Genomic DNA, 16,433 nt, shown 5'->3' on the forward strand with positions numbered 1-16,433 from the left:
GACTCCTGGAAGCTGGAGCTGAGCACAGACCTCTGTGGAAATCCAACAGCCACTTCCACCTTGGGGGTCACAATAGACTGGAGGGAAAAGTTCCCTTTGTCACTGTCACCCCCACAGCGTCCTCTGACACAGATCTGGGCAGCTCCAAAGCAGGGAACTCCATTGAGGTGGCACCTCTGGCCTTTCCCAGCAGGATGGACGTGCTCCTGCTCCCCATCTTGCCAGTCCTTGAGGGAATTCTCCAAAATTCTCTGTGACTCTGCTCAAGCACATCCTTTATCCTTGTCCTTCCATCACTCTCTGGCTCCAACTCTCTCCAGTCCCCATCTGCTCAGTCTCCACTCTGTCCTGAGCACCCAAGGAGCTCCATTCCAGAAGAAACACATTGGGGGCCTCTCCAAAACAGACCCCGAGGTGTCATTTGTCCCAAAAATTCGGAGCGAGGCTCCCGGAAGGGAATAATTAAGCGGAATTAGCGACTACGGTACAGAACGGGGCTGATGCGCCTCCTTCGCATCGCCTCTGCTGCAAGTGAGTCAAGGAAGGAGGCAGCTGAGGCCAAGCTCCGTCAATAAATCTCTCAGCATTCCTTAGGGTGTCTCACTTCCCTCGGGAGCGCGATGCAGCCAGTATAAAAGCTCGGCTGTCCCAGGGCTCCTCATTCAACCCACACCGAGCATCACAACGTTCCCACCAGCACTGAAGGTAAGCCCGTGGACACGGAAACTTCTGGAACCTCTATGCAGGGAGATCCTTCCACCAGTTTGTCTTTGGGTGTTCTTTGAACTGTGGTGGCTCCACCAAAAACCAACTGGAGGTGCCAACAGAACTCCCCTTCCTTAGACAGGGGTGTTGCAGGTGGAGCCCTGAAAGCTGAACTTTCAGCTGCTGAGTCAGTGTGAGACATCCAGAAGGATCCACACCATTTTTTAGGCGTGTCAGAGCGTGTGTGCAAACCTCGGGAAGCATTCCCAACCTTCCTGCATGCAGAGGTTTCCTGGAACTGTTGTGACCTGCAGAGAGTTCCCTGGGATGCCACGGCAGGTCTCAGGGAGGGAGTTTAAAGTAGGGCTGCAGAAGATGGGACAAACGGGGCAAGTCCTGGGAGCTCTTCCTGCTCTGCTGGGAAGGCTCAGCTGCATCTCCAAAGTTCTCCTTTCTGACAGCTTCGTTCCTTGCAGGGTCACTGCTCCAAGATGTGCTCCAGACAAAGCTCCGGAGGCTGCCATGGGATGTCCTCCCAATCCAGCGGGTGTCACAGCGAGGGCTCCGGTTGCCATGGGAGCGGCTCCTCCAGTTACCAGTCCCAGGGCTCCTCCTGCTGCGGGGGCGGAGGGGGTTCCAGCAAAGTCATCATCAGCTCTGGTGGTGGAGGAGGTGGATCCTGCTGCAGTGGAGGCTCCTCTGGATATGGGATAGGAGGGGGATACGGTGGTGGCTCTTCAGGATCAAAGACCATCATTGGAGGGGGAAGCAGTGGAGGATACTCAGGTTATGGCATAGGAGGAGGATGCGGTGGTGGCTCTTCAGGATCAAAGAGCATCATTGTAGGTGGAGGTAGTGGAGGTTCCTCTGGATGCGGCAGTGGGGGCAGCTATGGAATGGGTGGAGGATATGGTGGATCTTCAGGATCAAAGACCATCATTGGAGGGGGAAGCAGTGGAGGTTCCTCTGGATGCTGCAGTGGAGGATCCAGCTATGGGATGGGTGGAGGATACGGTGGTGGATCTTCAGGATCAAAGACCATCATTGGAGGTGGAGGTTCCTCTGGGTGCTGCAGTGGGGGCTCCTCCAGCTATGGAATGGGTGGAGGATATGGTGGATCTTCAGGATCAAAGACCATCATTGGAGGGGGAAGCAGTGGAGGTTCCTCTGGATGCTGCAGTGGAGGATCCAGCTATGGGATGGGTGGAGGATACGGTGTTGGATCTTCAGGATCAAAGACCATCATTGGAGGTGGAGGTTCCTCTGGGTGCTGCAGTGGGGGCTCCTCCAGCTATGGGATGGGTGGAGGATACGGTGGTGGATCTTCAGGGACAAAGGTCATCATTGGAGGGGGAAGCAGTGGAGGTTCCTCTGGATGCTGTAGTGGAGGATACTCAGGTTATGGCATGGGAGGAGGGTACAGTGGTGGATCTTCAGGATCCAAGAGCATCATTGTAGGTGGAGGTAGTGGAGGTTCCTCTGGATACTGTGGTGGAGGATCCAGCTATGGGATGGGCGGAGGATACAGTGGTGGATCTTCAGGGACAAAGGTCATCATTGGAGGGGGAAGCAGTGGAGGTTCCTCTGGATGCTGTAGTGGAGGATCTTCAGGATATGGGATGGGAGGAGGGTATGGTGGTGGCTCTTCGGGATCAAAGAGCATCATTGTTGGTGGAGGTACTGGTGGATCCTCCGGATGCTGCGGTGGAGGATCCAGCTATGGGATGGGAGGAGGATGCAGCAGCGGCTCCTCAGGCCAGACCATCATCATCAGCTCTGGAGGGGGCAGCGGAGGCTCCTCCCAGCAGAAATGTCCCATTGTCATCCCCAGTGTGGTGTCCCACCAGAGCAAGCAGAGCTCCTACTGGCCCTGCCAGCAGAAGTAACAGCCCTGGGCAGCTCCGGTTCTGAGTCTCTGCCACAGCTCCTCTTTGCCTCCAACCCCGGTTCTGCTGCCTGGTCCTTCCCAGCATGTCCTCTCCTGTCCCCTGGACACTGCACCCTCGTGTGAGATCTCCAGGATTGCCCTGCTGTGCCCTGCTCCTGGTGTTGGGGTGCCTTTGATCATATTCTGCCACTTTTTACATCCAATAAATGTTACAATTGCTCAAACCTGCCCTTTTTTTTGGGAGTTCATTTTTTCTTGCACTATCAACCTGCACTTCATGGTCTTGTGATGTGGCAATGTCTCTGATGAGATGTTTCACTCCAAAGCCACCCAGTTTATCGTCCCAGAGGTTTTGCACCTGCATTTTCCACCTGGGCTCTGTGAGGGAGGAACAGAAGACCCCAAAACTTGAAGGAACCACAGCACCAACACCCTTTGGTGCTCAGAGGCCCTCTGTGTCCTCTGAGGGGCCAGCACACGATGACCACCTCTGTGGACCTGACAGGAGATGTGACCAGGCCCACCAGGCTCAGTCAGGAAGAGCAGGGATTGGGGATGACCCAACAGCAGCTGGTGATGTCTCAGGTGGGCAATAAAACCATGGCAACATCCACGGCCCTGCCACCTTCCCCCTTCCTGCACCAAACCTGAGGGAACACCCTCAGGCTGTGCCAGGGGAGGCTCAGGGTGGACACCAGGACGAATTTCCTCATGGAAGAATTGTCAGGCCTTGGATAATGCTTACATATTTGAGAGTCAGAGTTCCCACACAATTTCATGTAGAAATAGAATTGTTTACCTATTTCTCTGTGGGTAGAGAGAAATGATTGATTGATTTTTGGACCGGTGTGGTTGGAGAGGTGGTAATTCCATCCTCCAATCCACGGTCACCTTTGGAATTCTATAAATACCAGATGTTTGAATAAAACTGGGTCTTTTTCTCTCTTGAACTTACCAAGCTTCTGTGTACTCATTTCGTGTCCAATAGCGACACTGGAGGTGTCCAAGGAAGGACTGGACGGGGCACTCAGAGCTCTGGGCTAGCTGACAAAGTGGGGACCGGCTGGACTTGATGGTCTGGGAGGGTTTTTCCAACCTGAAGGATTTTGGAATTCCATGATCTGTACCCAGAGGGAAGCCTCACCTGCGAACCAGCCAACCCAGCCGCGGGTCGGGCAGGAGGGAATAAAACCAGCAGCAAATACCTCAAAAACCATCTCCAAATCTTCCTCCCGGCTTCAAATCCCCCCCCTCCTCAAGCTTTTCACCCTGTCCTGGCAGCCCCATGCATGGATTTCTGCCCTGGGATGGGGCTTTGGCCAAAGCTGGGACTCTCTGTCCCCACAGCAGAAGTCCCCGGAGCCGACCGGAGCCGGTCCAGCCTCCAGGAGCTGCTCTGCTGGGCTGAGCTCTCCAGGGCTGGAGCAGCCGGGATCTGCAGCCCTCACCAGGCCCCGGAGCTCTTTTCAAACCAGGCGAAGGAGATGAAAAAGAAGGAAGGGAGGGATGTGAAGGCATAATCCTCCATTAAAGCGTAATCCAGCCAGGATGGGTTTAAGCATCGGGACATTCACACCTCCGCAAATTCTGCCTTTAAGCTCCCTTTGAGCACCTCCAACGCCCTGGCAAAATTCCCGCTTAGGGCATCAATCACTTTGGACGGCCTTCTGGCTCATATGCAAATGCTTTCCTCGGAAAAAAACTCCTCCTGGAGCCACCGGGGACCCGGCGGGAGGGATCAGATTGTCCCCAGAGCTTTGGGAGCTGTGCCCCACAGTCCCCGCTCTCGCTGTGCGTTCTCCTACACCCACACCCCCACCCACCTCTCCCGGGGCTGGGGGCCGGAGGATTCCTGCGTAGCCCAGGGCAGGGGCGCAGGAATAGGCTCATTAAGCAGAAGTAACAATTACAGCAGCGAAATGAGCGGTGTGAAGGGAGATATGGATCGGGAGTCAAAGCAAACACTGAAATCGCAGTTTGGTAAATAAATCCTTCTCATTCCCGAGGGTGTCTCACTTCCCATACATGTTAAACGCCATATAAATGTTCCTGAGGCTGATAAAGCTCCTCATTCAGTCGACTTTTACCTTCTAAATGTGTTTCCGATGGCTGAAGAGGGTAAGTCTCTTTTTTTTTTCTGGGACTTTATCCTTTCCTACTTATGGGATGCAGCTCATTTGAGACCTTGGCTCGTGATGGCAGCGGGATCCCTCTGCCTGAGCCAAGTCCTCGGGATCTGGGTGGGCTCTCGCTCCGTTCTGGATCCAATCCCTGAGGAAAAAGGTGAAATCAAGGCACCAGAGCGGGATGCAGAGGGATGAGCAGGGTAAAAACCCGGATGGGTCTGCGATGGTTTTGCACCCACCCCATATGGGGACTGCACAACCTTTGTGGGTTTGAATGTGCAGGATGCTTTTTTATATTATTTAATAACAACCCTGAGCTGGACGTCAGAATGGCCACGAACCTCTGTGGCTGCGCCAATCACCTTCTATAAAAGAATTTTGGGGCTGCAGTAACAGAGCCAGGGTGAATCTTTGATCCATCAAACAGCTACCGAGGAACAGAAATGAAGATGATCCTCAGTAATTTTGCAGTTCTGTGGACATGAAAATGAGTGGGGGAAACCATGGCAGTTATTAGGGGGGAAAATAATATATTTCAGCTTTTCTATTTCAGATTTTGGATTCAGACTATATTTCAGCTTTTGGATTCTCCGGAATTAGAGGTAGAAAGAGGAAAGCTCTCCCAGAGTCCAGATATCTTTGGATTTGAAGGATAGGGGCTTGGAGCAACCTGGTCTAGCAGAATGTATCCCTGTCCATGGCAGGGGGTGACATTGCATGAGCTTTAAGGTCTTTTCAAACCCAAACCACTCCACGATTCCATGATTCTCTAACAGCTCGGTTTCAAAGCCTGGAATTGCCCCTGTCCCTGGCCACACCACCTGGCACCTTCCCACCTGCCCTGGCACCAACACGAAGCAAAATGATGCAAGTTTGGGTGTTTTCCTTCCCTCTTCCAGATTTACCACTATCTCCGGCGGAAATGTTCCCGGCGGAACCGGGGCTACAGCCGGGAGATCTCCCTGAGCCACCGCAGATTCTGCTCCGGGGCCTTCGCCAACCGCCACGGCCGCGCCTCCTTCTCATGCAGCGGGGAAGGCTCCGTCACCTACAGCCGGAGACCCTCGTCCTGCCCACCCCTGCCAGCGCCAGCCCCCTACAGCATCTCAGGGGGGTACTCGTGTGACACCGGTGGGGATTGTGGAGTCACGTCCAGCTGGGACCTCACGGTGGGGACGGTCCCGGTCTACGGCTCCGGAGTGGGAATGGGGTACAGCAGCGAGGACGTAGGTCCAGTCTACCACGGAGGGAATTCGGGAATGGCTGAGGGAGCAGGGGCTGGGTATGGATACTCTGCACCCCTGAGTGACACCCTAAGCACGGGGGGGGTCTCTGAGGGCTCAGGGTACTACGGGGGAGGGTATGGATATGGGACACATGGATCTGGGACATTCCTCGGCCCAGAGCTCAGCCCTGCGGGTGGGGGATGCGCCCAGGTGGTGCAGCAAAAATGCCCCGTGGTCGTCCCCACCATCAAGACCCAGCAGTGCAAGCAGAGCACCCACTGGCCCCCCATCCAGAAGAAGTGACTGGCCCAGCAGCCTCTGCCACATCCCAAAAGTGCCCCTGGATATGCCACAGTGGAATTTTCCCTGGCGGTGTCATTACATCACAGAGCTTCTCATTCCTCATGTGAGGCTGTGCTGACAACAGTCCCCCAGGAGCTGCTGGAAAAAGGGATTTGTGCTGTGGTGATGGGAAAAGATTCTTTTCTCCATCTCCTCTGGATCACGGGTTGGAAAATAAAACCTCACAGTCTGTGGGTAGCTTCAATATTGGGATGATCTCTTTCATTTCTGGCTCCTTCACTCAAAATGCAAATGGGACCTCAAGGAACCTCCCCAGCACAAAGGACCTTTACCATAACTATTTTACACCCAATTTACATGCAAAGTTTATGTTAATACAATTAAAATACAACACTTTCAGTGGTGAGAGGAGTTCAGGTGGCAACAGGACTGTGCCAGACTCTTCCCAGTGGTGCCCAGTGACACAACGAGGATGGCCATAAACCAAACCCCAGTTCCACCTCAGAACTTCTTTCCATGGAGGAGGCACAGCCCTGGAACAGCTGCCCAGGGAAGGAGTGGAGTCTCCCCTTCCAGAGACATCCCAACTCCACCTGGACCTGTCCCTGTGCCCCCTGCTCCCCCCGGAAATTTCCAGAAATTCCTCCCAACCCCAACTACTCCAGAATCCTGGGATTCTGTTCTCAACCTGGCTCTTGCTGGAGGTGCTGTTGCCACCCCATGGAGCCCCTACGAGCCTCACTAAGGAGATCTGCCAATCTCCTGGGGGATTTCCGACTGATTGTTATTTACTGCGTGACCTGGCAGTGAAAGGTTGTTTACCTGGCACCAGCTCCTGGCTCCTGCCCCGGAGATTGCCAGGGATGGCGAAACCCCGAGCACGTAGAACCTCGTGCATGAGGCAACTCCAACGAGCTCCTTGGCTTCCTCCCCATAACCTGCTCATGGCATTTTTTTGATAGGATCAGGCCCTGAATTAGGCATGGGGAGAGGACGGTTCCAATGCTGGTTGTAACGTGGGATTTGCCCAACATTTAATCTTTCACGTCTCTTCTCTGGGGTTGTTTGACTCATCCAAATACTTGTTAGGAAGGTGGGGGGGGGGAGGAAACACCCGTAGATGTGGGTCCATTTGAAAGTGAGACATAAAATGACATTGTTTGTTTTTTACCTTTCTGCTCTCACCCACCTGGGGGGATTTTGACCCTTTCAACTCAATAAAAATCCAGAAAACTTTGCCCTGAAACACCAAAGACCCAAATCGGCTGAGCTCTAAACCCATGTTTGATGCCACAGGATCCTTCACACATAAAGTGTCGTAACATCATCATGTGGGGACAATTACACAAGATTTTGTCACCAGCCTTATTAAATTCCATTCTAAAATTAGGCAGCGTTATCATTTATTTGCTTTTATTTCTATTTCTAAAATCTGCTACTTCATTATTGATATTTCTGTGGGTTTCCTTCCTTCTTTAAGGGAGAAAAAAAACTCTGAAAGCTCAAACGAATTCCCAGAGAATTCCACAAAACCAAGCCCGCAGCCTTCAAATATTTGTGTTTATCCAACTGACCGAAAACCACCTCAAAATTTCAGTCCCTCCCAAAAGAAAGAAAACACTTGAAAATCCCATTTCTTACTCCCAGGTTATTGAGGCTCCTATCAAAGGGCACTCCCCAAGTTTGGATGGTTCAATATTTAATAGACCCAGGGAGAACAGGTTTGCATCCAAGGTTGGACACGAGGAGACGGAGCTGATCCGCCCTCCCCAGAGCTCAGCTCCAGCCTGAGGCTGGGAGGAGTCCCAGGCTGGGTTTTATCCTTGGCACAGAGAGGTTTCCTCCCCTCTCCTTGTGCAACAGGGCAGGGACGAGTCATCCTCTGAGGAGCTCCGATAACACAGGAGTCATCCCAAAGCCTGATAACACTGAGCTCATTCCCTGACTCTGATAAGCCAAGACTCATCCCGAGCCTGTCCGTGCTTGTTAAAGCAAGGTCCCTTTCATGCAGGTGTTGGTAAACAGGCTGAGCAGTAAACACGGCTCTGGCTTCTGGATGAAACTCTCCAACTGGCGCCTCTGGATAGAAACTCCAGGAATTGTTTCAGTGATAGCAAACGGGAGCCACCCTTGGCTTCAGGGCATCTCTGCCCAACAAAACCCCGTGGCTCCATGAGGGAGTTCAGGTGGGAAATGAGTGAGAACACAGCAGGAGCCCTGCTGGAATTCCATGGTCAGGTGGGGAAATGAGAACCCGGGGCTGTTGCGAAGCCGTGGTTGCATCCACGATTGCACCACCCCAGTGATCTGCACCCAGGTGCTCCCATCCCGCCCCAGGGAAGAGCCGGCGGAGCTCAGGATGCATGGGGAGCTCGGATGCGTGGTCTCTGACCAAGCATTTTACTCACAGCTTACTCACGGGTGCAAGGTTTGCACAAGCGGCTTCCGTAGGCACCGATTTCCCATCGCTGCTCCAGAGCCCGGCAAATAAAACAGTAAAATATGAGAAAAATGGAAATTTTCAACGAGAAATTCTGCATGGGGCATCTTGGGACCGGCCAGGAAAAACGTCAGTAATGAAAATCGGTGGTGACTGTGTCAGCAATGGTGGAATGGCCCCTAAAATCAGGTGGGATAGAAACTCCAGGAGTAGATGTCCAAGCAGATGGACACAGGTAGGGAATCACAGAATCATGGATGCATGGAACCACAAAAGCTCAGAATCCCTGACCTCACAATCACAAAATCCCAGAACAGCAGGGGAGCAGGGTCACCTGTAGCAGGTGACGCAGGGACACGTCCAGGAGGATCTGGAATGACTCCAGACATTCCAGCTGTTCCGGGGCTCTGCCCCCTTCCATGGGGAGAAGTTCTTCCTCATGCTGGGGAAACCTCGTTACATTTTTGGGGAATTCACAGGTAGAAGCCAACACACCCAAGAGTGGCCTGGGCCACCAGCTGGGTTTGCCAGGTCACCTCAGCCAGAGCCTCCCACAACGGCCACAGACTTCACCACCCCAGTTTTGTTCCTTTGGGAAATGACCCTGTCAGAGAGGGGACCCTCGTCTCGGTTCTGGTACCTGCAGGTGCCTCACAGGGTGAAAACGACTTTAAAGATGTTTTCCAATCACGTCCAACCAAGACTTTCTAAGAATTTGAAATTTTTCATGGGGAGAACCTGAGAATGGTGGTTCTTCTCCACAAGAGCCCCAAGGTTTCTCTCCTGCCAAGACCAGTCGGGGAAAACTGGACACTGGGACCTCCCCTTCCTGCCAAACTCCAGGTGAGAGGTTTCGGGAGGACAGGAACCCCAAAACTCACCACCTTTGCCACCCATTTTGCAACCTAAAATTCATCGTGCCGTGATGGTGAGCCAGCCAGGCCGCCCACACGGTTTTCACTCAGAGCCCGCCAGGGGCAGGGCGCAATTAAAGCTGTGTAACACGAGGAAGACAATCCAGAGCCTGACAAGTCAATCAAAGAAATCAGGTGGAAGGAGCTTTTGAAGGTGGTGGGTAATTAGGGGTGGGGCTGTTTTGTAAATACCTTGGTCATTTTTCCCCAGGGGGTTATTGCATTTTCAGGAAGGGACTTGGGAACTGTATAAAAGTCCTTGGAGGGGAGAGCAGCTCATTCACTCATCTCTGCTCCTCCTCCAGAGCCTTCACAGCCCAGGTGAGTCCCTGCTAACCTTTAATTCCAATGAGAATTCCCTGCACTGATCTGAGCTTTGCTCTGGGGGCATTTCCTGGGGTTATTGAGAGCCAAATCCTTGGCTCTGTGGCTGGGAATGTTTTGTGCTCCCAAAAATTAGGAGTGCCTGTGTTGAGAAGCAAAATCTATTACCTGTAGTTACATTTGGATTACTCTGGTGCTTTCCAGTATCTAAAGGACAAACTGGAAATGAAGAAATGCCAAGAATTGGATTTGGGGATGAATGGGAGACAGCAGGCTGATCTTTCATAAGAAACCTCGGGGTTAAGCTGGGAATTTTAATTGCTCTTATAAGCTTGACTCCTTTCCTAAGCTCCTTTGGAAAATATTCAGGAGCTGAAAGTATTAAAAGGGCCTTGAAGAAATTTAGGAAAGAGAAGGTGGATTAAAACTGTGAGAGGAAGGAGCAGCAGGATCCTCTTCCCGCACAGCATCCCGGATTCCTTTTGCCTCCCTGAAATCCCAGCAATCCTTGGCAGGGGGTTGGGATGTGCACAGACGATTTTCCTCATGCTCAGGAATCTGAGCCTGGAGGGAGCAGAGGACACGAGCAGGGAGGAAGGCAGAGGAATTTGTCTTTAATTTGGGCACCTGCCTTTGGAAGTGGATTTTTCCAGGGCTCTGCCACCAGTCCTGGCTGTGCCAGGGCCCCTCAAGGCTACAAGATTTTGGGATTCTTGCCAAGATGCCTCTTGCTGGTGCGGGATGTCCCAGCATCACACAGAGCATCTGCTCCTCCAGGAGCATCCTGGGATGCAGCCAAGGAAGAAAAGGGAACTGGCTCAAGGAGAGCAGGGAAATGGCTCAAAAAAATAACAGGGAAATGGCTCCAAAAATTGTAGGGAAATGGCTCAAAAAATAACAGGGAAATGGCTCCAAAAACTGTAGGGAAATGGCTCAAGGAGAGCAGGGAAATGGCTCAAAGAATAACATGGAAATGGCTCAAGGAAGGACAGAGAAATGGCTCAAGGAAGAAAAGGAAAATGGCTCCAAAAATTGCAGGGAAATGGCTCCAAAAATAGCAGGGAAATTGCTCAAGGGAGAACAGAGAAATGGCTCCAAAAATTGCAGGGAAATGGCTAGAGGGAGAACAGAGAAATGGATTGAGGAAGAATGGGGAAATGGCTCATGGGGCCCAGCAGAACCAGTGGCCAGGGCTGCTGTAGGGACTCGTGGGGGTGTTCAGATGGTCCAGGCTGATCCAGCACTGCGGGAACAGAGCCCCAAACTGGGGGAACTGGGCGGGCAGAAAGGCAAATCCTGCTGGGCCCTGCTGGGGAATCCGTCCCCAGAGCAGAGCTGGGAGCAATGGGAACCGTGCCCTCCCTGCACCTAATGGCAAACTTCTCTCCTTCCCAGCTTTCCAGCCTTCTCTCCTCCAGCCCAAAGATGTGCTCCCGTGAGAACAGAGGCTGCCACAGCTCCGAGAGCTCCTCCTGCCATGGCGGCAGCTCCTCCTGCCACGATAGCGACCGCTCCTGCCACAGCTCCGAGGGGGTCGTGTGCCACGAGGTGACCCCGGTGCCGGACGTGACCCCCGTGGTGGTGCTGACCCCGCAGTGCCCGGTGGCCACCGGCACAGGGCAGGTGCCCCTGGCCCAGGTTCCGTGCCAGCAGCAGCAGCAGCAGATCAAGCAGCCGGTGCAGTGGCCGCCACAGCAGCAGCAGAAGTGAAGGGCTCAGAGCTGCTCCTGTCCCCTGTCCCTGAGCTTGGACAGGCCCTGCCTCATCCCTCCGGCCCCTTTCCCTCCTCCTGAGAACCCCAAGTGGCATTAGTGCGGTGGAATTGGGATTTGTTCTTCGTTCCCTGCTCCTGTCTGCAGTAGCAAAGGTGTGATGTTGAATTAAAACCTAAAGCTCATCAAATGTGCTGGCGTCCTGGTGTTTTTCCACTGCTTTTCCTTATCTTTGGCATCGTTCCCAAGCCCGTCTGGGCTGAGGGGAGCTGCTTTCCACAGCTCCCTCCCCTTCCCATGGCATTCCAGTGGCTGGGATGGCTCAGCCCTGCAGTCCCCACACTTTGGGCACCTGCCAGGCTGGTTTCAAAAGCTGTCTGGGGCTGAAGATGCAGATCTTGCAATCCCAGCCCTCTACCTCTCTGCAATCCCAGCCCTTGGCTCGGAGCCTCAGACCCTCACCGGCCCCTTGTGAAGGGTTTGCAGTTTGTTCGTGGCAGGCTCCATCTGGGAAGTCTGGAAATCCCTGCTCTCCGTAAAGAGGAGGGCACGAGCAGAGGAAGGACCACGTCGTGCTCAGTGTCCCTTCTGACCCCTCTAAATGAAGAATTTTGGGTTAGATTGGTCTTTTGTGTGAGGAAACTCTCCCTGCTTTGAAAACCCCATCACGAGTCTGTGTTCCCTGCTGGAAATCCCAGAGGAACTGAGGTTGGAAAAGCTCTCCAAGACCTTTGAGTGCAACCTGTGCCTGATCCTCACCTTCTCACCCAGCCCAGGGCACTGAGGGCCACCTCCAGGCTTTTCCTGGACACCTTCAGGCTTTTCCTGGACACCTTCATGGCCCACCTCCCTGGGCAGCTTCTGTCAAGGCCTGACCACCCTTTTCCAGGAGGAAATTCCTCCTGATGTCCCACCTGAACTTCCTTTTCTCCCAGATGAGCCTGCCCAGCTCCTCCAGTTCTTCTCCAGATCCTTCTCCTGCTGCCCCAGCCCCTGCCCATCTCTGTTCCCTTCTCTGGACACATTCCATCCCCTCCATGTCCCTCTTTGAGTGAGCAAAAACATTCCCAGTTCCTCCCGAGGTTTCAACAGACTTAAACCATTGACGTTCTGATTCCCACCCTAGATGTGAAAGGGAAAAAAGGAATTTTAACTCTGCAGTTGGATTTCTCACGGCACCAGACCCCACCAGGCCGATTTCTGTGGGATGAGAGCAGCGCTGTGTGTAATGCACGAGACATTTAATTAGCCAAGGCTTCGCGCTGAACCTTTGAAAGGAACAAGAAAGGTGCTATTAGCACTCGTTTTATTACTACTCTTAATTAAAATAACGAGGAGCCTCAATGCCAGGTGTGAGGTCGGTGATTGCAGGAGCAGGGAATGAACGTTGGGGTCGGGAATGTGCAGCTCCAGCCTGGCAAGGGGAAATCGAGGAGTGCCAGTTCCTGTCCCCCATCACTCCTCACCCACCCCGTGCCAACCCAGCCAGATGAGTGGCTCCAGGCTGGGTTTGAGTCTGCCTTTGTGGGAAGGGCAGATAAAATCTCCAAGGTGAATCCTTTCGAAGCAATCCAAGGTTTCACCTACGCTCCCGGCTGAGCCGGAGCCATCCAGGCTGTGTCACTTCATGGAAGGAATGACTCGGGAAGGGCCTGAGGAGCGGAGACAGGGAATCTCTCCCGAGCTGGAGTTGTGTTACCTCCACACACATCAGCGGAGTGAAGCAGGAAAGGCTGCAGGAATCCAGTAGGAAATTGTCCCCACCTTCTCCTCACACAAAGGCCACAGCAGCGAAGGTGCTGAACTCCTGCAGAGAAATATCCCAGGGAAAGCCTCTCCCCCTTGCACTGATTACAGCAAGCACAGGTGGGTCCAGGCAGAGCCAAGTCAGGTGTGTGAACACAGAGTCTGTGGGTAATTTTCCATAAATGTTCCAGACCGCTGGTGAAACCCCCTCAGTCAACCATAGGGAGGGGCAGTTCGGCTCCAGCTGCTCATCCCACACCTGGAGCTCATCCCACACCTCATGGAGCTCACCCCACACCTCATGGAGCTCATCCCATACCTGGAGCTCATCCCACACCTCCTGGAGCTCATCCCACACCTCCTGGAGCTCATCCTGCGCCTCATGGAGCTCATCCCACATTTCCTAGAGCTCATCCCACACCTTCTGGAGTTCATCCCACACCTGGAGCGCATCCCGCACTTCATAGAGCTCATCCCACACCTCCTGGAGCTGGAAGCTTCCACAGTGAGCCACTCCTGGAGAATGGGGGCTTTTCCCTCTCATGACCTCAGACATTTCTGTTTCCTGTCCCAGTTCCTGATATTTACACCTGACACCATTTTTTTAATTTTTCCCTCCTCACCTCTCTCAGGTGACAGCAAATCTCCTCCCACACGTGGCCAAAAGTCCCTGAAGTGCTGCCTGGCTATGGCCCGACCCAAACCTTGCAGGGAAGTGTTATGGGTTCGTTCTGTGCACCAGGGTAAGGCAGCTCAGCTGTGAGTGCTCCAGTCTGAGGGATCCCAGTGAGTCAGCAGAGCATCAACCCAAATCCCTCATGCCTCACGCCTAATCCCCGGTGCCATCCCAGTGTTGACACATTCCTGCCTTTTATGGGACAAGAAGATGTAATTGATGGGTCAGATGGGCATGACTTGTACCCAGGCATGGGAGACCAAAGTTCACCCGTGATTCACAGGAAAATCCACGTTCTGAAGTGTCTCCTACATCACACTGTTGGTTTGTGTCTCCATTCCTGTCTCATCACCCCTGAAATCATTCCAGAAGTACTGGAAGCAGGACAGCAACTGCAGCACTCTGTCCTGGCTAAAATAAAAAATTCTGAGTAAAATCAGAAGAGAAAATAACCAAAACACCTCTGGGAGGGTGAGCAGGGTTTGGGCCATCCTGGAGGTGTCCAAGGAACACCTGGACGTGGCACGCAGTGCTCTGGTCTGCTTGACAAGATGGGGGTTGGTCAAAGGTTGGCCTCAGTGGTCTTGGAGATCTTTTCCAACATCAGTGATTCTGGAAATTTGGGATTCTGTTCACTCCAAACCATCCTGTCCTGGCATTTGGTACCACTGCCCCCAACACCAAAACCAGACTGAAACAGCACCTGAAGCCTCAGGCTGGGTTTGCTTGGCCAGGTTTTGGTGGATGGGGATCCACAGAGGTGGCAGGACCTGTGGGCCATGGACAGGAACCCACTCTGGGGCAGGTTTGGTGGCAGAACCTGTGACCCCATGGACAGGAACCCACTCTGGGGCAGGTTTGGTGGCAGAACCTGTGACCCCATGGACAGGAACACACTCTGGGGCAGGTTTGGTGGCAGAACCTATGGCTTCGGTGGGCACCTGGAGGAGAAATCCTTGCTGAGCCACACCTGGCAGGCGGGTTGGAATGACCAATGAAGGACAGATTTGGGCTAATGCAAACCTCTCATTGAGATATCTGGCCCCATTGTGCAATTCCTCTGCAGGATTCCTGCCCTAAACCTAATCCGCAGGGATTAACATCAATAATTATTTTTTCACATGAAGCTTGATGATTTGGAGCTCCTGGTCCATGTGACCCGGAGGAATTTGGGATTACAAACACCTCTTCTGCCTGATCCACGTTGTCCATGAGCAGATCCATTGGTCACTTCACGTGAAATTCCTTCCAATCTCGTTCATAGGGAGGTGAAGGAATTAACGAGCTATTAATAATTACAATGCTAAAAGCACAGAGCATCAAAGGGAAAATACGGGAAGCTGAACACAGCGGATAGAAATGGGCTGGGATCTGTAATTAGGGATGCCTCATGTCCCAGATAACCCTGTGGAAAAGTATAAAAGGTTTCCTATCCCAGTTTCCTTCACTCGCTGCTCTGCTCCAAAACAGCTCCATCCCCACTGCTGGAAGGGTGAGTCCAATTTTTCTCTTCCCCTGGCATTTCTTTAGGAATGTTTTCCCATGAGTTTGGATAGAATTGGAGTGTTGGACGCTCCCTCCTCACCTCTGCATCTTGGTCGTGCTGGAGACCAAGTTCTTGTTACCCACAAGAGCAAATTATTAAAACAAATGACAATAAAGGCCTTGAGCAGAGGCTCAAGTCAAACCAAAATAACAGAAAGGGTAGAAAATACAGACAGAGGGTTTTGTGGAAAAGAGGCATGGAGGTTTCCAAGCAGGAGGAACCAGAGGGTCTGGATCTGCTCTTGGGAAATTGATGTTTGGACCAATTTTTCTCTGGAAATCAAGTCCCATCCATAAAAGTTTCTGGGTTTTGTGAGGGATTAAAGCATCTCCCAACAACACTGACCCCACTTTCTCACCCCTGAAAAACTGGAAATCAGGAAGAACATGGGGAATCCCAGAACAAATGTCTATAAACTCGTGCCGGCTGTGACCGTTCCTCTCTTCCCTCCAGCTCTGCCACCTCTCCAGGACGATGTGTTCCCGCCGGTCCTGCCACAGCCACGAGACCTCGTGCCATGAATCCCGCTCCTCCTGCCACGACTCGGGCCTCTCGTGCCACTACGCCATCCAGAGGCAGCCCGTGCAGAAGTTCAGCTACGTGACACCCTGCTGCCCCCAGGTGCAGCCCTGCTACCCTCCAGTGCAGCGCTATTGCCCCCCAGTGCAGCGTTACTGCCCCCCAGTGCAGCGTTACTGCCCCCCAGTCTGCCCCCAGGTCACCAAGAACATCTGCAAGCTGCCCCCGTGCTACCCCAAGTACTGAGGGCAGGATCTGGGATGCCTTGGATGCTCTCCATGCCTAAAGCTTCAATCGATGGTTCTTTA

At 53.0% G+C, this 16,433-nt stretch overlaps 1 protein-coding gene across 1 annotated transcript; it reads left to right on the forward strand.

Moving 5' to 3' along the window:
- Window positions 1-1,196: 1,196 nt before the first annotated feature.
- On the forward strand, window positions 1,197-2,608 carry LOC137463582 (loricrin-like). Its single transcript, XM_068174848.1, has 2 exons — window positions 1,197-2,178; window positions 2,284-2,608. The coding sequence occupies exons 1-2, from the start codon at window positions 1,197-1,199 to the stop codon at window positions 2,589-2,591; spliced, it is 1,290 nt and encodes a 429-aa protein (XP_068030949.1). The 3' UTR covers window positions 2,592-2,608.
- Window positions 2,609-16,433: the final 13,825 nt, after the last annotated feature.

This window comes from Anomalospiza imberbis, chromosome 29 (assembly GCF_031753505.1).
Source record: "Anomalospiza imberbis isolate Cuckoo-Finch-1a 21T00152 chromosome 29, ASM3175350v1, whole genome shotgun sequence".
In the NCBI taxonomy this organism is placed as follows: Eukaryota; Metazoa; Chordata; class Aves; order Passeriformes; family Viduidae; genus Anomalospiza; species Anomalospiza imberbis.

Excerpts from the sequence above, each read along its gene's own strand:
- LOC137463582 (XM_068174848.1), top strand. The coding sequence starts at position 1,197 with ATGTGCTCCAGACAAAGCTCCGGAGGCTGCCATGGGATGTCCTCCCAA. Across the intron at positions 2,179-2,283 it reads TGTAGGTGGAGGTAGTGGAG|GTTCCTCTGGATGCTGTAGT; the intron begins GTTCCTCTGGAT and ends GAAGCAGTGGAG.